General features: G+C 42.8%; 1 protein-coding gene across 1 annotated transcript in view; it reads left to right on the top strand.

Annotated features, from left to right (window-relative positions):
- The window catches only part of ADAMTS10 (ADAM metallopeptidase with thrombospondin type 1 motif 10), a 67441-nt gene that overhangs the window by 24712 nt on the left and 18152 nt on the right, over window positions 1-24577 (top strand). Inside the window, exons 7-17 of the mRNA XM_015809941.1 lie at window positions 1370-1413; window positions 3522-3627; window positions 3781-3927; window positions 4969-5110; window positions 8298-8405; window positions 10081-10226; window positions 10320-10383; window positions 13020-13122; window positions 20211-20344; window positions 21771-21894; window positions 23869-23949. Of these exons, the coding sequence (XP_015665427.1) occupies window positions 1370-1413; window positions 3522-3627; window positions 3781-3927; window positions 4969-5110; window positions 8298-8405; window positions 10081-10226; window positions 10320-10383; window positions 13020-13122; window positions 20211-20344; window positions 21771-21894; window positions 23869-23949 (1199 nt within the window). The remainder of the gene's footprint in view (window positions 1-1369; window positions 1414-3521; window positions 3628-3780; window positions 3928-4968; window positions 5111-8297; window positions 8406-10080; window positions 10227-10319; window positions 10384-13019; window positions 13123-20210; window positions 20345-21770; window positions 21895-23868; window positions 23950-24577) is intronic.

The following is a 24577-nucleotide window of genomic DNA, read 5'->3' as shown; positions in this document are numbered from 1 at the left end:
CGGAGGAGTTCTCGCCTACATCGTCCATATAGGACGACTCGGGAACTCAACTCCTACCCCGGGCAGCTCACCTATCCCCTTATGCCCAGGGGAAAGGTATCAAGCCGTTTGACAGCAGATGCTAGCTGTCAAACCGGCTTTTACGCAAAACAGGCGGGAGGCAGCAAACAGCTGCGACCGACGAAATCGCCTGCCACCACTGTTATAGGTTGCTTCTCTCCTTGATTAGTTTCCATCCGTTGCTTCTTGTCCTGTCTTCAGGTGTTTTGGAGAATAGCTTGACTCCCTCTTCTTTGTGGCAGCTCCTGAGATATTGGAACAGGAGATTTCAATCCTGTGCCTCTAAAAGCCACTTAGCAAAGTACAGGTAGGCCCTGAACTTCATTTTGCAACCTTTCAAAGTTTCAGCAGCACTGGAAAAATAAGGATTTACAACCAGTCCTCGTTCGTAGCAATTGTCACAGCATGCCTGTGGTCACGTGATCAAAATGTGGGCGCTTGGCAACCGGAATGCATTTACAATGGTTGCGGTGCCCCAGTCTCTTAGGATCACCCTTTGCAATGTTCCCAGCCAGCTTCCAACGAGCAAAATCAAGGGGGGATTTTCACTTAATGACCATGTGATTCACCGCAACTGCAGGGATTTGCTTAACAGCTATGGGAATAAAGCTTGTAAAATCAAGGGCAACTTATTGAACAAACACCTTGCTTAATAATGGAAATTCTGTTCCCACTTGTGGCCGTAAAGTGAGGACTGCCTATGCTAGGAAAATCTCTTGCTTTCGTGGTCTGTGTAGTTTTTGTCCCTGAAGTTTCTGATTAGTCACAGAAGAAGGTGGGATGTTGAATTTGATGGACTTTTGGTCAGAATTCTTTAACATGACATTGGGTGGTTTCCAACAATTAAAATCAAGTTGCTTTCATCCATCCCAGCAATCCAATTTATTTTTATTGATTTATTTCTATCCCGCCTTTATTATTTTTATAAATAACTCCAGGTGGCAAACATACCTAATACTCTTTCCTTCTCCTATTTTCCTAACAACAACCCTGTGAGGTGGGTTGGGCTGAGACTGGTCCAAAGTTACCCATCTGGCTTTCAACGATGAATTTCAGGGTCCAATTTATTTTTATTCAGACATTATATTCAGGAGATGGTTGTAAACATGCCAGTGATCAAAATGAAAATATCGGTGTCAAAATTTAGCCTCACATACCCCACCCGCTCTGTGGTGTTTTCATAGGATTCTTCATTTAGTGATTATTTTCCAGGCAGTAATCCTGCAGAAACCACAGCCAGCTTAATCAGTGCAATGGAATCTGATCTAACATGGCATTTTTCTTTGTTTCTTCTCTCTTCCCCTCCTAGATACGATATTTGCATTTACAAAAACAAACCCTGTGGAACTTTAGGTAGGTAAAAAAATGTGCCATCAAATGTTCATCATTATAGCCTATACTAATTTTTATGCTGATTTTTTTTTTGAAGTGGAAAAAATGTACTTGGGCTGGGATTGTACCACCCAGTAACTAGGCCAAAATGGGATTTGCAGTAGTGTCTATAACAGGGGTCTCCAAACTTGATAGCTTTAAGACTTGTGGACGTAACTCCCAGAATTCCTTAGTGAGCCATGCTAAGGAAGTTGACGTTCACAACTCTTAAAGTTGCCAGCTTTGGAGACTCTTGGTCTATAACAAATGCTGCAGTCAACGTGACAACATATGCCTCATGATGTCATTATGAAAACTCAGCATGATCCTTATATGCAGGATATGTCATCCTGCATATAAATTGCATCATTTTCATCTTTTGTCTCTGCCCAATCCCCTAGACATAGGTAGAGCATGATCCAGTGTGTCATTAGAATCCTCAACCATTTTGTAATGTGTTGACTGATGCAAAATATTGTGTTAAGCTATTAGGTAGCGCTTGAGTTATGATCAGAGGCTTAGTGACTGTTTGAGGTTACAAGGGACCCCCCCCCCCCAAAAAAAGGTACTTACAACTGGTTCTAAAGTTCAGATGGCTAGAACTGCCCTGCGGTCATGTGACTGCATTTCAGGCACTCATTTATCCCACATTTACAGCTGTTTGCAGCATCCCACAGTCATGTGGGACTATCCCACATGACTGTGGGATAGACAGCATCCCACAGTCAGGTGCTGACTATCATCTTTAAGGCGCTCCATGGCAGCGGACCGGGATACCTTCGAGACCGCCTTCTGCCACAGATTACCTCCCATCGGCCTGTACGCTCCCACAGGGTGGGTCTCCTCAGGGTGCCGTCGGCCAGACAGTGCCGGCTGGCGACCCCAAGGGGGAGGGCCTTCTCTGTGGGAGCTCCCACCCTCTGGAANTAAGACATGGCTATTCCAACAAGCGGGACTGGCCTAGGGCAATTTTTAGAGGGGTTTTAATCATATTTTAATTAGACAACATTTAAATATTTCCTTTTAACTAATTTTAATTTTGTAATTGTTATTGGTGTATTTTTAATTGATTGTCAGCCGCCCTGAGTCCGCAAGGAGAAGGGCGGGATATAAATTCAATAAATAAATAAATAAAAATAAATAAATGTGACCATGATTAATGAAATTTTGGGCCCAAACTGGGATTTACTTCCATGGGACAATGGGTTTACTTAATGACTGCTATGTTTGATTAACGACCGCAGCAATCACTTTACCAGCTCCATTCTGGTCGTAAGTCAAGGACTACCTGAAGGTGTATTTGTTAGTTAGGGCATAGCCCATTATATGGGTAAGGCAGTGATATTTTGCTTATCTGATTTAAGGTTTAGCATCTTGGGGTGAATGCAACCAATTAGTCAGTAACCTAGCCTTCTTCTTACTGATATTTTTAATTCTAGTTTCTTTTCTGGATACAATTGGCCTGGGAGTAGGTTTACTATTCCCAGGCCAACTGGGAATAGTATCGGCTAAGAAGGAGAATTATGCAGGGCTGCATTGGCTAAGGCTTCTGGGAGTTGTAGTTAAGTACAGTTGTCGAGCTACAGTCATCCTCGCACATTGCTTGCAAAGAATGGCTGAATGAAAACATTCAGTCTCTCAAAAAGTTTCAAATAGTGAAGTGGGATTGCCCATTGTGGCAATTTGAGGTAGATGAAATCTGTAACAGACTCTCAGATAGGGGGACTGGAGGGCAGCCATATAATGGCCTTCATATAATTAATAATACGGAAAATGTGTTGTTGTTTTTAAGGTGATGCCTATTAATTTGATTTTCACAAAGGGGTGGGAATTATGGCCCCTTTACGATCTATGAACTTCAATTCCCAGAATTCCCGAGCCAGCCATGCTGGCTCAGGAATTCTGGGAGTTGAAGTCCACAGGTCCTAAAGAGGGCCATAGTTGCCCACTCCTGCTCTAACAGATGAGCTAATTAATGAACATTTTGAAATCATAAACATCACTAAAAATTGAATTGGGAAGGGGGCTAGAGCCACACAGAGGGTAGACTTCGCTTCTGCTCCCCGCAGTAACGTTTTTCCCTTTCCCAGGATTGGCCCCCGTGGGTGGCATGTGTGAACGCGAAAGGAGCTGCAGCATCAATGAAGACCTTGGCTTGGCCACAGCTTTCACCATTGCTCACGAGATAGGCCACACGTGAGTCTCCTGCCATTGTTGCGCTTGTGCAACATGCAAGCAACTTTCACGCTACTCACGCACCCATTTTGGGTTCCCATCTTCCTTGAACGGGGAAGGCCCTTCCAGAACTAAAAAAAAAAAAAAAATCATAATATTTCTCCCCTTTTCCAGGTTTGGCATGAACCATGATGGTGTTGGAAATAGCTGTGGATCCCGGGGACGGGAGACAGCTAAACTCATGGCAGCTCATATTACCATGAAGACCAACCCCTTTGTCTGGTCAGCATGCAGTAGAGATTATATAACCAGCTTCCTGGAGTAAGATTTGACTCACTTCATTATCGAATGTTCCTCATCCCCCCAAAATAGGATTCTTTTCTCCCAAATCCTTGCTACCGAAAGTAAGACCTACCCAGTGGTGGGATTCAGCTGGTTCGCACCACTTCAGCAGAACCGGTAGCTAATTTTTTGTTGCCCAGGCCCAGAATGGACTTCCGGAAGCGGCATTCACACAGAGAACCGGTTGTTCACATATTTGAATCCCACCGCTGGACCTACCCCGAAAATAAGCCCTGGTTTTGGGGTGAGGCGCACGCCTAAAAATCAAGCTAGGACAGGAATGGGGGGGGGTCAAGCTGCCCCAGGCACCCGCACCCACTTACCGTTGCAGCCAGGCCTCCCATGAATCGACACCTACCTCACCTCGCTGGCCCACTTCTTCTGTGGCACCCCCCAGCCTGCATTTCGCTGTCAGAGGCCTTCCGGAGCTCAGTTCTCGGCTACAGAGGCCTTTCCGGAAGGCCGCAGAAGAAGTGGGCCGGCTGGGCAGGGCTGTCGATGCCGCTGCCATGAGGAGGGACTGTGGAAAAGACACACCAGAGTCTTTGTTTTCCTAAATTAAAGTAAATGAATGAAAAGGTATCATGTATCCAATATGGTTTTTTTTTATTAATGATTGATGTTTTGGTAATAATATGTAATGTGCTTTGTATAGCTTTGTAATTCAAATATGTATGGGTAGCACAGCAATAGATAGACATCTTCTGAAACAATTTTAACACTAGAACACGGGACATAGAATGTTACAAACTTTATTATACCAATCATTATACCCATTTCTGTTCTGACTCTGGATGATGAACGTAAGGTTAAAATCAACGAACAACAAAAACAAATCTCCATCGTTATCACAATACAGGATAGCATGCAAGGACAATCTGACACAATCCACACAACCGCAATCACCCTGAAAAAAAGACCTAGTGCCTCTTTTAGAAGCAAATAAAATAAAATAAGACCGGGTCTGATTTACAGCGAAACACAGTATTAATAACTTGTGCTCCTTCACTCTACCTCTAGCTCTGGAATGGGACTCTGCCTGAATAATGCGCCACCCAAGCAGGACTTCATCTACCCCACTGTGGCTCCAGGACAAGCCTACGATGCAGACGAGCAGTGCCGGCTTCAGTACGGAACAAAATCTCGCCAGTGTAAATATGGGGTAGAGAAGCCTTCCTGCTTTTCCTCTTGATTCCCAAGGGGTTGGAAGGAAGGAATTTTAGTGAGGCAAGAACATTGGAGGTAGTCCTCGACTTACGACCAGTTGCTTAGTAACCATCAAAGTAGGAATGGACCCTCATAAAGCTATTTACGACCCAGATTCAAAGTTCTGATATCCAGCCCCAGCCCCTCTGGTCACGTGACCCCATTTTGGATGCTTGGCAATATTTATAATAATATATAATATAATAATAATAATAATAATAATAATAATAATAATAATAATAATAATAATAATAATAATAATAATAATAATAAAGTTGGAAGAGACCTTGGAGGTCATCTAGTCCAACCCCCTGCTCAGGCAGGAAACCCTATACCATTTCGGACAAATGGCTGTCCAGTCTCTTCTTAAAAACTTCCAGTGTTGTTCTGGAGGCAGGTTCTGGAGGCAGGTTGTTCCACTGATTAATTGTTCTAACTGTCAGGAAGTTTCTCCTTAGTTCTAGGTTGCTTCTCTCCTTGATTAGTTTCCACCCGTTGCTTCTTGTCCTGCCTTCAGGTGCTTTGGAGAATAGCTTGACTCCCTCTTCTTTGTGGCAGCCCTTGAGATATTGGAACACGGCTATCATGTCCCCCCTCGTCCTTCTCTTCGTTAAATTAGACCTACCCAATTCCAGCAACCGTTCCTTATATGTTTTAGCCTCCAGTCCCCTAATCATCTTTGTTGCTCTTCTCTGTACTCTTTCTAGAGTCTGAACATCTTTTTTACATTGTGGTGACCAAAACTGGATGGGTTTGTTTACAGCGTCCTGTGGTCACGTGACCAGAATTTATGAGGTTTTTGCTGGAAACCAGTGCTTCCTTCTGGTTTTCAGCAAAAAAATTGCCCATAATGAACAATGGGTTCGCTTAACAACCACGGCGTTCACTTAACAAACATTGTGTTTACTCAACAAGCACCACAACAAAGGTTTTAAAATCGGCCGCCATCACCCACTTTACAACTATCATGATTTATGACTGAAATTGCAGGCTCAATTATGGTCATATGTCGAGGACTACGTGTGGTCTTTGTAAGATAAGCTTTCTGTGCATCAACCCCAACTGTTGGCAGCATCTTTTCGTGCTGTTATTAGTCATGTCTAACTTTTTCCTGTATTGAGGTGCCCCTGTGTTTGGTTATTTCTGATCAGTCGTAGTCATGTGCTTTTATACCTATCCAATTGACAGCTTGTAAGGAATCACAGAAGATGATGCATTTCTTGAAGCCAAAACTTCATATTTCTTTTACTGGTTTCAGTGTCCCCAATAAAGAACAAATCTGATTTTATTTATTTATTTATTTTGTACAGTATCTGTAGCAGAAAGAAAATACAGAGAGATTCAGTTACATAAGCTGTAGGATCACAGAATCTATTCTGCTCCGTTCCCCTGCCCAGGACAGGAATTGTTAGAGCAAGGGTGTCAAACTCGCCGCATCATGTGACGTATCGCAATGTATCGTGACTTTTTCCCCCTTGCCAGAATTGGGGTGGGCGCAGCTTCTGTGTGACACATCTGGCCCCCAGGCTGGCAGTTTGACACCCCTGCTTTAGAGCAGGGGTCCTCAACCTTGGCAACTTTAAGACTTCTGGATTTCAATTCCCAGAATTCCTCAGTCAGCTCTGCTGGCTGAGGAATTCTGGGAGTTGAAGTCCACAAGTCTTAAAGTTGCCACGGTTGAGGACCCTGCTATAGAGCATCCCAGACAGAGGGCTACCCAACCTTTGCTTGAAAACCTCTAGTAATGGAGCCATTACTACTATTTCAGAAGGCAGGCTGCTCCACTTCTTAGTAGCTCTCATAGTCAAGAAAGGTCTCCTTGTTTCAAGTTTGGCTCTCCAACTATAAAGCTTCCATCTGTTGATTCTCATCTTACTTCAGTACAGGTAGTCCTCGACTTACAACCATTGAGTCATTTAGTGACCGTTCAGAGTTACAAAGGCATTGAAAAAAATGACCATTTTCAAATGACCATTGCAGCATCCCCATAGTCACATGATCAAAATTTAGATGCATGGAAACTGGTTCATATTTATGAAGGTTGCAGTGTCCCGAGGTCATGTGATCATCATTTGCAAACTTCAAAGCCGGTTTCTGATGGGCACACTCAATGGGGGAAGCTAGATTCACTTAATGACTTCATGATTTACTTAACTGCAGTGATTCTCTTAACAACCATAGCAAAAACTGTAGTAAAATTGGGTATGACAACTGCATTGAACTGCAAAGGAAATTCTGGTCCCAGTTGCGGTTGTAAGTCGAAGATTACCTGTATTGCATACTATTTCTTCTTTTGGACCTAGTTTATATATATATATATAAAATTATATTCATGTTGGCAGAGTAATTGTGTTGAATGAAGGTAGTCACATATGAGAAAATGAAAATATCTTATATTGCAGTCAAACCCCCCATTTTTTAATTTATTCCTTATAACCCCTATACCAGGGGTAGGCAACCTTGGCTCTTTTATGACTCGTGGACTTCAACTCCCAGAATTCTGGGAGTTGAAGTCCACGATTCATAAAAGAGCCAAGATTGCCTACCCCTGCTCTACACTCTAATACAAATTTGTTTTTAGGGATAAGTTCATGTTTATTTATGGCAGTTTGGAAGACCATTTTGCTGCTTATTTCAGATGACTGAAAGACTGTATTAGTACTCCCATTCTTAATACAGATTTACAAATAGCTAGGGAAGCAATTACGGTATCTTGAGTTTATTTTGATGCAAATTTATGCAGTTTGTTGTTTCTGAAGAAGGCACAGACTGAAAACTCTACTTTTCCAAATTTTGTGAATTCAAGAATTGCATTCTAATATGTCTTTATAAGGAAAAGATGCAGATTATAAAAGACAGTGGATTAGAAAAATTAATGTAGAAATATGCAGAAGTTGCCTATAAAATGATCCTTGGACAATCCGCAAAAAATACCATGTGAGTTTCCAGGAAAAAAATTAAAAACATGCATAAATCAAGGCTGAAACAATTGCTTCAAAACTACTTATGTCTGACAAAATGAAAAAGTCAGCTAAACCAAAACTGTATTCACTCAGCTCCATATCCCACCCTATTACTCTTCTTGGCACTATCTCTTTTCCTATTCCTACAATCCACCAACTGTTGTTTTGTTTGTCATCCAGGAAGTTTGCAATGAGCTGTGGTGTCTTAGCAAGACCAACCGGTGTATCACCAACAGTATTCCAGCTGCAGAAGGGACGATATGCCAGACTAACACCATTGAAAAGGGGGTAAGGAAAAACCACGATATCAGAAATAGATAAAAGTTCTCAGAGGTTTTCAAACCTGACCACTGGAAGATGTGTGGACTTCAACTCCCAGAATTCCCGGCCAGCATGAAGTCCATACATCTTCCAATTGCCAAGTTTGAAAAACACTGATCTAACTAGTACAGTAAACACTCATTGCTCAGTAATAGGGCCTCTGGTTTTTGCGTGCAGACTATTCCAATTTCATCTAAAGTAGTACCGCAGAAATACTTCCATCTAATACTATAAGTCCCTGTACCAAACGGTCTCAACCAGTATGAGATGGCTTCCTGTGTTTCTTGATAAATCGGATCTTTATTCAAAACCATGAGCATTTGGGAGCCTCAAGGAGTTGGGGGTAAAGCATTGGTGGCATATTCAAGGGTATAGATCAGCAGTCTTCAAACGTGGCCCTTTTATGACTTGTGGACTTCAACTCCCAGAATTCCTCAGCCAGCGTGCCTGGCTGAGGAACTCTGGGAGTTGAAGTCCACAAGTCATAAAAGGGCCAAGTTTGAAGACCCCTGGTATAGATAGTCCTCGATATACAACCATTTGTTTTGTTAACAACAGCACTCAAAAAACGGCTTATAACTTATGACCACCACGCGTCCCCACAATCAAGTGATCAGAATTTGCATGCTTGGCAACCAGCATGTATTTACGACAATTTCAGCACCTGGAGTCATACGATCATCATTTCCCAGCTGGCTTCCAACAAGCAAAGTAAACAGGGGAAGCCTGATTCATTTAATGACCCCATGAGTCACTTAACTGCAAGGGTTCGCTTGACAACCAGGGCAAAAAAGGTGAAAAAAATTGGGCGTGACTCAACAACACTTTGCTTAGTAATCTGGTCTCAATTCTAGTTGTAACTCAAGGACTACCTATATAGGCAAACCAAGGGGATTATGAATAACTGCTTTGGCTTTCTGAAATATTGGCATCTGGCCCTCTCAATTCCTGGCAAATAGATGGGGAAGAAATGGAGGTAGTGACAGATTTTATCTTCCTGGGCTACAAGATCACCACAGATGGGGACTGCAGAAATTAGAAGAAATTAGAAAACTCTTGCTCCTGGGGAGGAAAGCTATGGCAAATCTAGACAGCATACAAAAAAGCAGAGACATCACCCTGCCAACAAAAGTACGTGTAATCAAGGCCATGGTTTTCCTAGTTGCAATGTATGGCTGTGAAAGTTGGACCATAAGAAAGGCTGAGCGCTAAAGAATTGAAGCCTTTGAACTATGGTGCTGGAGAAGACTCCTGCAGGTCCCCTGGACTGCAAGGTGATCAAACCGGTCAGTCCTAGAGAAGATCAACCCCGACTGCTCTTTAGAAGGCCAGATCCTGAAGTTGAAACTCAAATACTTTGGCCACCTAATGAGAAGGAAGGACTCACTGGAGAAGAGCCTCATGCTGGGAAAGATTGAGGGCAATAGAAGAAGGGGACGACAGAGAAGGAAGTGGCTGGATGGAGTCACTGAAGCAGTAGGCGTGAACTTAAATGGACTCCAGAAGATGGTAGAGGACAGGAAGGCCTGGAGGAACGTTGTCCATGGGGTCGCGATGGGTCGGACACGACTTTGCAACTAACTAACAACAACAATATTGCCTGTGTTTTTCTCTCTGTCCCGCTTGCCTCCACCCTACTCAGTGGTGCTACAAGCGGGAATGCGTACCTTTTGGCATGCGGCCAGAAGGGGTGGATGGAGCATGGGGCACCTGGTCAGCCTGGGGAGAGTGCAGCCGGACCTGCGGGGGAGGTGTTTCCTCATCCATTCGCTATTGCGACAGTCCAAGGTAAGCAGATCACTGTCAACATCCGATGCAGCCTCTGGGCATAGCACTGTGGGCCTATAATCATGCATTCTTTACCATTTTTTTTCCCAAAAGGCCAACCATTGGAGGAAGGTATTGTCTAGGGGAACGAAAGCGCTACCGGTCGTGTAACATTGATGTGAGTAACACTAACCACAAACACACTGTGCAGCATCCCAGAAAATTAGAGGCGGAAAAACTGTTTAGGCCATCAAGTCTAACCCTCTTTTCAGTGCAGGAATTCATATTAAATCATCCCCAGACAATGATGTGCAGTGTCTGTCAGACACATCTGGAGGAGGAGGGCCCACCTACTTTCCTGGGAAATTAAGCTTCTCTTTTGAGCTTCTCTTCCCCCCCCCCCCCAAATACTCAAGTGAATCAGCCTTCTTGTATTTTAAAACCATTATTCCATGCTCTGCACATTATTCCATGTGATGCAGAATAGTTTGGGCCTATTCTTTGACATTGTTTCAGGTATAGAAATAGAAAGAAAAGAAAAGAAAAGAAAAGAAAGGAAAGGAAGGAAGGAAGGAAGGAAGAAAGAGGGAGGGAGGGAGGGAGGGAGGAAGAAAGAAAGAAAGAAAGAAAGAAAGAAAGAAAGAAAGAAAGAAAGAAAGAAAGAAAGATCCTCTTTGGTCTTCTCTTCTTTAGGCTAGTGTTTCTCAACCTTGGCAACATGAAGATGTGTGGACTACATTTCCCAGAATTCCCCAGTCAGCATGCTGGCTAGGGAACTCTGGGAGATGTAGTCCATCCATCTTCACATTGCCTAGGTCAGCGATGGCGAACCTTTTAGAGACCAAGTGCCCAAAAATTGGCCCCACCCCCGCTCCACCACCCTGCCCTCGCTCTGCCCCGCCATCCCCCACCCCGCCTGCCCGCAGGACCACTCACCGCCTCCAGGGCCCGCCGCAGATCGCCCAGGCAGCCCAGCAGCGCTATGGCGGCCACATCCTCTGCCTGCGCCCTGCAGCATCAACTACATGATGGGGTGTGAGGGCAGAGTCTTGTCTACGCTGCCTGGCTGCCATGTCCTTGGCTGCGCTGCTCCATGTGGGCCACGCTCGAGGGCAACTCTCCTTCAGGGGGGCTGCTGGAGAGGAGGGGGTCATGGGGGGAGGGCTCCAAGTGCCACCTCTGGCACCCGTGCCATAGTTTCGCCACCACTGGCCTAGGTTGAGAAACATTGCTCTAGTCTAAACTTCCTAATTTCTAGCAAAACATATTTTGCTCTTCTCTGAAACATTTCTGGTCTTTTCTGAATCCTTCTTAAAGTGGGTGCTCAGAACCGGACACAATACCGAAACTGGCATCTGAACCACTAATACTTTTCCTACTTGCAAACTGCACTTTTTCGATGCTGCCTGAAATTGCATTTAACTGTAAGGAATTTTGGGTTGGCCAGCTGGCGGGAATTCATAGAATATTTTTCAAACCTCATGAGTCATTTTGGTTGAAAGATAATTCAACATATTAATCCTTGCTCTGATTGTTATTTAATAATGTGGACTTGAGAATTTATCCTGTTTTCACCTCCCACTATGCCTGCTACAAGTGTTCTCAGAACTGCACCAAGTGGTTTCCTCTCCCTCCCCTGACAATATTTTGAAATTAAAAATCGGTTTCAGATAGTCTTTGGGAGGCATGATAATCAAAATTACCCCTTTATAGAGCTGCGAGAGACACCAGTTTTCCTATGTTGTATATTTCCAGGATACATCCATCAAAGATTTCTGTGTTCACAAATGCTTAATCAGGACAGTTAAAAACATCACATCTGCATTCATTCAAAATGCTAAGTGTGGCCAGTTTTGACCTTAGTTCATGGCATGGGGTTTTAGTTCTGTCTTTATGTTTTTGTTTGGAGGCAATGCGTTGTGTGGATTTAGACCACTTGACTAATCTATGGTTCAATCTCTTATGTCAGGGGTCCTCAAACTTGACCACTTTAAGACTTGTGGACTTCAACTCCCAGAATTCCCCAGCCAGCCATGCTGGCTGGTGAATTCTGGGAATTGAAGTCCACAAGTCTTAAAGTGGCCATGTTTGAGGACTCCTGTCTTATGTGAACCCATAAAATTGTCTGCATACTCAGCCACTGAATTCCTTGTACAGGTAGTCTTTAACTTACAACCACAACAGGGACCAGAATGTCTGTTGCTAAGTAAGGTAGTTGTTAAGTGAGTTGTGCCTCACTTTATGACCTTTTTGCCATGGATGTTAAATGAATCACTAAAGTTGTTAAGTGAATCGTGCGGTCATTAAGTGAATCTGCTTCCCCCATTGAAGTTATCTGAGATGCTCACATGATCCCAGGATGCTGCTACTGTTATAAACACATGTTGGTTGCCAAGCTCCCAAGTTTTGATCATGTGGATGCGACAACGGTTGTAAGTGCAAGGACTGGTCGTAAGTCCCTTTTTTCAGTTCTGTTGTACTTTTGAAGGGTTGTTAAACAAATGGTTGTAAACCGAGGACTGTCTCTCTGTATGTAGCATTTTTTTATCTATAATAGTTAAGAGTCACAAATAGATTCACTTTCTATTTGAATATATCTCAATGCAAAAAACAACAACAAACCCTTTCCTGGAGACCTTACATTTCAAGATTAAGCTCCATCCTAACCAAATATTTTTATTTCACCACCATGATGTTTTTGATCAGGAGCCAGAAATAGTTTTACCATCCATGTATCTGTGGACATAACCACGTCCGGCTGTTGATAATAATTCTGGGATTTTCCTTTCTTCCATGATTCTTACCCTGCTTTAGGATTGTCCTCCTGGGTCAAAAGACTTCAGAGAGCTTCAATGTGCTGAATTTGATCACATCCCCTTTCGGGGCAAATATTATACCTGGAAGACGTACCGAGGGGGTAAGTGCAGCATTTTCTAACAGACAGCTTCCACATCCACATGGTCATAATATGTGCAAGTTAACAAAAGTCTGCAGAGTAGGATGTTTTTGCACAACTGGTGAATTATGTTTTGTTGCAATTCTATCTGTGCTTTTCCATTTTTTTCTACAACAGTAAATAGGAATTCCATGCATATTGAATAATAATAATAATAATAATAATAGTAGTAGTAGTAGTAGTAGTAGTAGTAGTAGTAATAATAATAATAATAATAATAATAATAATAATAATAATAATAATAATAATAATAATAATAATAATAATAATAATAATAATAATAATAATAATAATAATAAAAGTTCGAAGGACCTTGGAGGTTATCTAGTCCAACCCCCTGCTCAGGCAGGAAACCCTATACCATTTCGGACAAATGGCTGTCCAGTCTCTTCTTAAAAACTTCCAGTGTTGGAGCATTCACAACTTCTGGAGGCAGGTTGTTCCACTGATTAATTGTTCTCATTGTCAAGATATTTCTCTTTAGTTCTAGGTTGCTTCTCTCCTTGATTAGTTTCCATCCGCTGCTTCTTGTCCTGCCTTCAGGCGCTTTGGAGAATAGCTTGACTCCCGCTTCTGTGTGGCAGCCCCTGAATTGGGTTGGGCTTTTGTGCATGATATGTAAAGTTTAGCACTCAGAGAATTGAAACTGCGATTAGCATATGTGCAAGCTGGAAAGCTGACGGCCTGAATTTGAGACCCAAGTGCTGCATGATGGGGTGAGCTCCCATTACTCGGTCCAGCTCCTTTCCAGAAAGCAGTCCAAAAGCATGTAAATGTGAGTAGATGAATAGGTACCACTTCGATAACAGCGTTCTGTGCGCCTCAGCATATAGTTATGCTGGTCACATGACCACAGAAGTGTCTTGGGACAATACTGGCTCCCTTGGCTAAGAAATGGAGATGAGCACCACCCCCTAGAGTTGCATATCTAACACCTACTGTCTGGCTTCTGTCATGGTCTGTAAACAAAGAATGCCTTATCCTCTTTGACTCCTGCTGACTGTAGAATATTGTATTCTTACAGGCAGGTCTAACGGGCAAATGAGCTAGCTCATTTGGACCAATTGAGACATGTTTGTGGCCCTCCAAGGTACAATTGCATTGAAGTAATAAAAACACAAAGTTATTAAAAGCATTAAATCAATTTTCACTCACCTGTTTATTGCTTTGGGATTCTACTTTGTCCTGCAGTCTCCTCCTAATTTTTGAAGGTCATAATGTTGTTTAAGATGGTTGAAAATGTGCCTTTTCTCTATTGCCCTCTTTGTAAGTAAATAATTGGCTTATATTTATTGCTATTTAGAGTTATTTTTTTATTAAAAAGGCTATATTTAATATAGTTGTGAGGTCCAACCTGGAAAATAGCCTAGAAGAAAACCAGATTTTTAATAACGTATTTCACCGTTACCACACTGGATCTTAATATCTTGTGTTACACAATGGAGTACTGAGGAGTACCCAAGTTACTATTGCTTAAGGCATCGGTTGGCCTTAATCCATCTGTGCAAATAGCAGAGAAAATGAGATATTGATAGACAAGAGAGAAAGAAGGTGTTTTTCCAAGCAGTTCTGTTTTTCCACTCTGATTTACAACTGCAAAAAGGAGGCACAACAGGAGTGCGCAGCTCAGCCATTTTCAGAGATTGTGTGGAATTTCACATTCCCCACCCCCACTCTCAGTTTAGAAAAAATGACTACAAGGCAGCAGACAGAAACAGGGGTGAGAAGACCCAGGAAAGGCTGGGGAGAGGGAAGATTGTCAAAAGAACTGATAGTTTTCTCTGTGAATGATTTTTGCAGCTACTTCCTTTGGGGCAAGAACTATGGGACGGAGAAGCAAAAAATAAACTAATGAAAACAGATTTTGAAATCTTACAGCTTTATTTCTCAGCCTTGGCAACTTTAAGATGTGTGGACTTCAACTCCCAGAATTCCTTAGCCGACGTTGCAGTTGAAGTCCATACATCTTAAAGCCACCAAGCTTGAGAAACACTGTCCTAAGGTGTTTCTTCTGAGGACATACTGTTTCACCCAGGAAATAGGCATTTAGAATTCTCCAGGTGAAGGGAAAACAAGTGGAAGGTAAGAAGGAGGCAGAAACCTTCTGCTGTCTAATGATAATCTTAGAAATGTCTAGGGCAGGGATAGGCAACCTTGGCTCTTTTATGACTCGTGGACTTCAACTCCCAGAATTCCTGAGCCAGCATGGTTAAGCTTGGAAACCTCTCCCTTTCCCCTCAGCATGACTGGCTCAGGAATTCTGGGAGTTGAAGTCCACGAGTCATAAAAGAGCCAAGGTTGCCTACCCCTGGTCTAGGGAAGGACATTCTGGCTAGCATATTGCAGCTTTCATTCCCCCCTCTAAGGACAAGTTCAAGAAAAAAATGTGCAGCATCCAGCTGCCGAAAGCTTGCCCACCCAGATACACCCTGTAGAATTTTTTAATGTTAGAAAGCATTTTGAAGGCCATCCAGTTCCCTGCTCTATGCCCCGAAATCTTGCAACTTCAGCATTCTTGGCAGACAAATTTACAGCCTCTGCTTCAAACTCCTGCAGAGAAGAAGCCATCATTCCTCAAAGAAGTTTGTTCCAGCAGCAAACAGTTAATAGGAAGGTTCTCTTTAAATTTAGCCCAGTGGCTGGCCTGCCAATTCTCCCCATTAGTTCTTCCATGGAATCATGTTATTGTCCCTCTTGTAACTAGTAAGGTGCAATAATTGAAAAAAACAAGATTGAGCTTTCCTTTAATTTTCTATCTTTCTAGTTGTTGTTGGTTTTTAAAAATTATTCTTTGTAGGACTTGGTTTCTTGATTTACCACCATTCTCGTCACTTTCCCTTAAACATCCTCAGCTCCTTAAACATAGTCCCAGCCCTTTGGCACATGGCTCAAAGATCAAGTGTGGCCCTTGGCCAAAAGAAAAATGAAAAAAAAAGACCAAAGCTGCATATCCTGGCTTATATCCTTCGAACTGAGATTCCTTTCCACTCTTCCATCTGTTTTTGCTAAACACTCAGACTCAGCCATTGCGCCAAACCACCTCTGAGACATCTGTTAATAAGCTCCAGGTTTCTCAGCTGCTAACCCTCTGAAGGAGCTGAGCAGTGTTGAACTCCAGGGAGCCAGAGCTGAAATGGATTTAAAATATAAGGGGACAGAAGGATATGCAATCAATTTTCTTTGTTCAGATTTGTAGGCATGACTTCAAATTTTTAACTCTCCTAGTCTAAAGAGATTCCTCTTCCACTTGCCAATACAATAGCCTGGGTTCACACAACACACTTAAGCAAGTCGGTTCAGGGTCCAGAGGATAGCACCATCCTGCTTGCCCTGTTAGTAAAGGGGAGGGGGCACTTTTAACCCCAAATAATATCAGGGAACTTGTGAATCCTCCAATCAGCTGTTTTGTGCAAATCCAGGATTCTAATCAACTACAGGTAGTCCTCGACTTATGCTCACAATTGAGCCCAAAATTTCTGTTGCCAGCAACAGTTGCTAAGTGAGTTTTACCCCATTTTATGACCTTTCTTGTCCACAGTTGTTAAGTGAATCACTGCAGCTGATAAATTAGTAACATGGTTGTTAAGTGAATTTAGCTTCTTCATTAACTTTGCTTGTCAGAAGGTTACAAATGGAGATCACATGACCCTGGGACACTGCAACCTTCCTAAATGTGAGACCATTGCCAGGCACTCAAATTTTGATAATGTGACCATGGGGACGCTGCAACAGTCACTTTTTTCATGCTGTTACAATTTCAAATGGTCACCATAGGAATGGTTATAAGTTGAAGACTACCAGTATGGCCTAGTGATCAGCTCAACCAATCAGTGACAGAAAGAAATGACAGAGACTCTAAAGCAGGGGTGTCAAACTGCCCGCCCGTGGGCCGGATGTATCATGCCGAAACCGCGCCCACCCCAGCTCCAGCAATGGGCAAAAAGTCGCGATACATCGCAACACGTCACGTGACATTGTGAGTTTGACACCCCTGCTCTAAAGCAACTGCAGAAACATGGCACTTCATCCCAAAATTTGTTTTCAGGTCCAAGCAATGGAAAACAATACATCCCTCAAACATTGATTAGCTGCAGCCCGGTTGTCCAATGAGAACAGGTTATTTGCCTGGCAGGTACTGTCTTGGCACAAAGTTTGGAGGACATGAACAAGGGTGAGATTCCTTGAGTTGGTTAATCTGATTATCGGCGACTAGATCTACCAGCTATGGCTGGTTCTAGCTGAATGAGGCTCCCTTTAGAGATGACCTTGAAAATACAGCTGGTACAAAATGTGACAGCCAAACTACTACTAGGGCCATCTCCTCAGTGTACAGCAGGGGTCTTCAAACTTGGCCCTTTTATGACTTGTGGACTTCAAGTCCCAGAATTCCTCGGCCAGGCATGCTGGCTGAGGAATTCTGGGAATTGAAGTCCACAAGTCATAAAAGGGCCAAGTTTGAAGACCCCTGATCTATACCCTTGAATATGCCACCAATGCTTTGAAGTTTGAAAACCCCTGGTGTACAGCAACACTGTTCTTGAAGATGCTACACAGTAGGCTTCTGGATCCAATTCTAAAGGCTAATCATTACCTTTAAAAGCCCTATATGTAAAGCACATCGGGTAACTTGCCAAAATAACATTTTCCCATCCAGTAGAAAAATCTAAGGAGGCCCTGTTGATGGTGCTTCTTCTAGCAGGCTATATGGAGTTCAACAAGATGATAGACATTCTCATTGGAGACTCCAATCATCCTTGCATTTAGCAAGTTAAAGAAGTGCTGTATATCACCATGCTTTTCAAATCTAGTTATATCTGGATATCTATCGTAAGTAGTCAACTATTGACCACTTCTACTTGAAATGATTTTAAATTCTACTTTGGGGCAGGTTATAAACATTGTTCAACAAACACACAAACTTGTGTAACTGTAGATTTCTAAAAGCTCCAGTTCCTTGTAACCTTGGTTTTGTAACATACTAATGTCAGAAGAATAATTTAGGATTTCACCTCGAGCTGGGGTTGCGCAAGAATAAATAAAAATGAAATCCAGACAGCTGTGAGGAAAGGAGAATTATTTATTCCCAAAAGCATGGAGGTTTGCTTTGGGGGCAGCTGCAGAAAAAAATGGGGTACAGAGACATTGTTTTATAGGGGAGCTTATCCTGGGTATGGAAGTGTGTACATGCTGATTCTAGGGTGACACTTGAGGAGCATAGGTGTGTGCAGGTACCTGTTCATCAATGATGTGTATTATTGTGAACATGCAGTTCTGCATGGTGACCATTTTAATTATCTCTGTGTTTACATACCTCCTTCTTTAATGTGTAGGTTAGGTCTGGGTAACTTATTTGGGGGTTTAAGGAAGTTTGAATAAAATATTTTATCCCGTTTGCTATTTTTATTTGATTAACTTAGTTTTAACTTGACTGTCAATTATCTAGTGGAGACGCTGATTCTCAGTCCATTATAGATTCTGTTAATGTTTAAGGGAAGATGGAGACATTATAAATAATAAAATATATTTTGGTATAGAACTTTCCACACTAAGCTCCACAAATAAACCATGTGATGGCTTAACACGATAGCCTAATTTATATAACTTGGTAAGACAATGACTGGGTTGTCTCAATATGTCGAATAACAAATTCCCCATCCCCATTTTATCTTCGTCTAAATGCACCAGTTACATTTTGCCTAATTGCAGGAAGCCAGTCACAAAAATCTCTCCTTTTACCTATATGCCAATTAATTTGCAATACTTTGCAAAGTTATGGTGGATTCTCAAGAGGGAAGGGCTGCATTCCAAAGGATCAAGAGAAAGTAAAAAAAAATTGGGGGGGAAGACTTAAGAGGCTTTTCCCTAGCAATTTTCAGAGTATATATTTAGTGCAGCAAATAGTTGCTTCAGTTTAGGGTCAAATGACTAGATCAAATGACTAGATCACAAGTTTTCATTCTTTTCTAAAACAAGGAAGAAAAAATTCAAATGGGTTTTCTGAAGCAACCAAAGTATCAAGGCTTGTTCACATTAATAGCCTATTAACATTTCAGACAAATGGTTGCCCAATCTTTTCTTGAAAACCTCCAGTGATAGATCATCCTTCTGGAGACAATTGATTGTTCCCACTGTCTGGAAATTTCTCCTTAGTTTTAGGTTGGATCTTTCCTTGATTAATTTCCATCCATTACTTCTTGTTCTGCCTTCTGGTGCTTTGACCCTCTCTTCTTTGTGGCAGCTTCTTAGATATTGGAAGACTGCTATCATGTGACATTATCAATAGGGAACATGGTGCACAGGGCAGAAAAAAAATCACCATTTGGAAGTGCTCATAGTATAACTCAGTGGTGGCGAACCTATGGCACGGGTGCCAGAGGCGGCACTCAGAGCCTTCTCTTTGGGCATGCGCACCAGTCCTAGGCCTTCAGCTGGGTTTTATAAAACCTTTTCGCTTTAGGCCCCCGCCGCCGTGTGCAGAAAAAAAAAAGGTTCAATCAATCAGTCAATTTCAACTTCTTGTGGGGAAAAAAAGATCTTGCAAAGTTGGAATTGATTGATTAAACTGTTTAGTCCCATCCAGTCTGCCGTTACCACTGCAGCCATGCCCACCCAATGGGCCACACCTACCCAATTGGCCACACCCAGCCAATGGACCACACCCACCCAGCACCCGACGATGCATGTGGGTTTTGGGTTGCAGTTTGGACACTCGGTCTCTAAAAGGTTCGCCATCACTGCCCTAGCCACTACACACCAAACCAGCTCTCAGTTTTATTTCTTGTGGCACAGAATTTGGCAAGATATAAAAATACACGGAAATCACCTTGTCCCAGAGAAGGCAACGTGTGAGATTGGGTACAAAACACGCAGCTTTCCTCATCCCATATGCAGTGGCTATGGCAGAGGAAGAGGCTTGGGACCTGTGGCCATCACAAATGCACTTTTTTTTTTTTGCTTAGTTAGGTAAAAAATAATTCAGCCTTCAGTAAAGATGCTATTCTGCCATCCAGCCTCTGATGAACGTGTGTGAATTAATTCCCGGCTTGCAGGTGGTGTCAAGTCCTGCTCACTCAACTGTTTGGCAGAAGGTTTTAACTTCTACACGGAGAGGGCTGCAGCTGTGATCGATGGAACGCCTTGCCGCCAGGACTCCCACGACATCTGCGTCAGCGGAGAATGCAAGGTGACTGTGTGTTAGTCAAGCCGTTGGTCTTTCCTGCCCATACAGCAGCAGTCCCCAAACTTTCCGGCTTCCCGGGGGGGGGAGCAGAAGGAATAGTTCTGTGTGAGTGGCAGGCGCATGCGCAAGCATGCACAGTTCCATTAGTGCAAGCGGCCGGCATACGCACCTGCCGCTCACACTAATGGAGCTTTGGGTGCAAATGCGAACACCCACTGCTTGCACAAGTGGAGCTGTGTGCATGCAGATGCTCCCCCACCGCTTATGTGGCCTGTTGGGGACCCCTGCCAAAGAGAACTGTCTGCTTATTGCTCCAGTGCAATAGAGGTAGTCCTCAACTTACGACCATAAATGGAGCATGCCAATCATAATCATAAGTCATGACAGTTGCAAATCAGGTCGCCCACATGACCAACCTGATTTTACAATCTTTTTTGCAGTGGTTGTTAACTCTGCAATCATTAAGCAAACCAATTGTTTGCTGGAGGTAAATTTACTGGAGGTAAATTCTGGGTTTTGGCAAAACCGATGTAAAAGCAATCATGTGACTATAGGGACGCTGCAATTGGCCATAAATGTGGCCCCGTTGCTGAATGCCTGACATGCAGTCATGTGACTTCAGGGTGATAGCCATTGAAACTTTGAATCCAGGTTAAAATGACCCCCTCCCAGTTAGTCTGCCATAACTTCGAACAATTACTAAGGAACCGGTCATAAGCCAAGGACTTCCTGTATGGTACTTCTAGATTTAATTTGGAGGGAAATGAAAGAAAATACAATTGGTGCATTAATACTTTCTCCACTGGAGAATTAACCAATGAAATTCACTGGCACAAGATATATTCGTGGTGTTTGTTCAGGTGGCTATAAAAGATGATGAGACAAATTGATATAGAGATCTGCCATTAACTATTGATCTTATTAAAAACAGCAAGATTCTTGAGAGTACTTGTTGAGAAAAACAGTTGCCTTTACCCAATGCCTGTGAACTTTTGAAGATGTCGTTTATGGACCTTTGATACAATTCAGGAAAATTATTTTCAGGACAATTATTTTTAAGAGGCATTTTTTAGTATCAAACAACAAAGAATGGTTGTACTTTTATGTAGGCTTCCTGGCAGCATCTGTATGACCACTGTGGGAAATACGTTTTTTTAATCTGATCAATAGCAATATCACTTAGACTTACATACCGCTTCATAGTGCTTTACAGCCCTCTCTAAGCGGTTTACAGAGTCAGCGTATTGTCCCCAACAATCTGGGTCCTCATTTTACCAACCTCGGAAGGATGGAAGGCTGAGTCAACCTTGAGCAACCTTGAGTCAATCAAGGAGCATTTTAAGTTTTTAGAGGCACTAGCAGGAAAGCTATTAAAATGAGACCCTGAAAGCACCAGATCCACATGCATTTTCCATTTATTTCTCATAAGCATGTGGGCTGTGACCGCGTCTTAGGCTCAGATACTAAAGAGGACAAATGCCGGGTCTGTGGAGGAGATGGAACCACCTGTGAAACTATTGAAGGGATCTTCAACCATTCACTGCCTGATGGAGGTGAGGATGACTTTGTGACTCTACAGATTTAAAAATAAGAGAGCTGTAGGAGCAGAGAGTTGGCGTCATTTCCCACAGAAGTACTTCTATTCTGAGAAAATCTTGTTTTCAAAAAAATGAACATCCACTGGTTTGAATTGGGATGTTTTGCTTGTAAATTACACCAAATGTATCTAGAAGGTCACATGCCCTTTGTCACAAGTGGTGTTTTTCAACTTTTAAAATACGTCTTCAAGGGTGATTACAGTAATAAAGCAGAAATTGCCAAATGAACAACAACATAAACATAGACACTGCATTTAAAAATATTTTTGTCTATTCATCTGGAGAAAGACAAAGCTTGGTTGGCTAAACTGATATTCAACGTACCCATGTGTGTAATCACTATATACTGTAGATGTACACATTTAAATTAATTCACTTTAGATTCTATTTTCATCTTGAAAAATCTTAACAATTATAAGACTCTCATTTCGAGATGGGGAAGGAAAATATGTTTTGGCCAGTCCCATCTGTCCCCTTCTGAATTTATACAGTATCCTAAATTAGGATTAACAAAACACTTTCTATATTCAAATAACATGTTGTTTCCCCCACAATTAAACCATATTACAGTTTAGTATCTTGGCCAGATTAACACAATGTATTAACACTGTGGTTGCATTCCCACAGTACATTTAATCCCAACTACCCAGCCTCTTTTTAGAGGGGTAAAGGGGGCCATCTAGGTTAAAATTGAATAACTCTCTCTCAGCAGAGGATGAGGGAATCACCTATCTCAGCATCAAGAAGGTCCCATATCCATTTGCCCTCTGATTCAGGTGGCCCTGAGAGTACAGATAAATCCCCAAGTGACTTCAATGACTCTCAGAGTGCTAACGACCAGATGACTGCAAAGAATATACATTCTTCCATCCCCCCACCATTCAGTTAGAACTGAAAAAGCTCCTTGTATAACAAGTGAAATGTTTTTTTTGGGGGGGGGAAACAAGGAAATCCAGTTGCCTTTTGGAAAAGCACCTTTGGGACACCCATGATCTAGATCAGTGACGGCGAACCTTTTAGAGACCGAGTGCCCAAAAACTGGCCCCGGCCCCGCTCCAGCCCCTGCCCCGCCCCCACCCCGCCTGCCCGCAGGGCCACTCACCGCCTCCAGGGCCCGCCGCAGATCGCCCAGCAGCGCCATGGTGGCCACACCCTCTGCCTGCGCCCCGCAGCATCAACTGTACACGATTGGGTGTGAGGGCAGAGTCTTGTTTACTCTGTCTGGCTGCCATGTCCTTGGCTGCACTGCTCCACGTGGGCCACGCTCGGGGGCGACTCTCCTCCAGGGGGACTGCTGGTGAGGAGGGGGTCGCGGGGGGAGGCAAGGCTGGGGCAATGGCACGTGTGCCCACAGAGAGGGCTCCAAGTGCCGCCTCTGGTACCCGTGCCATAGGTTCGCCACCACTGATCTAGATGATTGAGAATCTCCATAGATATCAACCTCTCTTTAGCCTGGCCTAGCATATTGCGTGAACACAGTCAGTGGTTATGTTGGCAGTTTATATGCATAAAGTGCCAGACCTAGCTTCCAGGGTTTTTTTTTAAAAAAATCAAGTAATAGAGAATGGAACGTTTTTAGTAAATCATGGCCAGTTAGAATAAAATATATTTATCCAACCTGGTGCCCTCCAGATGTGCTTAAAACGCAAAGCCAAGATAAAGGTAATTCTGGAAGCTGATGTTGCAATCTAATTGGAGGGCACCAGGTTGAAGAAACCTTCATAGTTACCCAGACAATGTTACTAAGATACAGAGAACTAATTTCAGTTCCTCAGACCACAATTGCTGTATATTCTGGGAATCACGATCCCACTGTACGTATCTGCAAGATTACGTAAAACGATCCTGTGTAAACTTTGCATATTTAATGCAACTACGGTAAGTATGTGGTTATAAATTCCCCACTCCATTTTTCAAATTGTTTTTCAGGCTATGAGGAGGTGATACTGATTCCCAAAGGATCTGTCCACATTGATATCCGGGAACTTAATCATTCTCTGAATTATCTTGGTGAGAAGTTTGTATTATCCGGGGAATGTTTTAGGTCTGATGTTCTTGAAATGACTTTCTGTAGATCAGGGGTCTTCAAACTTGGCCCTTTTATGACTCGTGGACTTCAACTCCCAGAATTCCTCAGCCAGGCATGCTGGCTGAGGAATTCTGGGAGTTGAAGTCCACAAGTCATAAAAGGACCAAGTTTGAAGACCCTGCTGTAGATGTTCCTCAGCAGTTCTTTTCTGTCTCTGCCAGTTTCCTATACTTCAGAATGTACTAAGGAGAAACTTTTGCTTCTCTGAAGGTTATTTTGCCCACTAGCTTAATTTGTCAGTCTTTCACAGTAAGTAAGAAATAGTCAAAAATAGAAGGAAGCAATCTGAAGGGTCAAAGTAGGGCCTCTTTTTTTCTTCTTCTTCTTCAGAAAGTTGACATTGTTTGCAATAGTGGCAAATATCTGTAGCTCTGGTATAGGATGATGGTAGAGGTTCGTTCTCCGAGGGTTAGTTTCCAAACGTTTCATTACTAGGCTAGGTAACATCTTCAGCGGAGTTCAGTGTCGATGTTCTTCTGCTTATAAGGACTCATGTGGTCAGTAGGTCTTGTGATGGCGAGGTCATGTCAGGTCAGGGTCTTGTGATGG

The sequence above is a fragment of the Protobothrops mucrosquamatus genome, unplaced genomic scaffold (genome assembly GCF_001527695.2).
Source record: "Protobothrops mucrosquamatus isolate PMUCROS unplaced genomic scaffold, P.Mucros_1.0 scaffold6, whole genome shotgun sequence".
NCBI classification, from domain to species: Eukaryota; Metazoa; Chordata; class Lepidosauria; order Squamata; family Viperidae; genus Protobothrops; species Protobothrops mucrosquamatus.
This window is presented reverse-complemented; position numbering and strand designations above follow the sequence as displayed.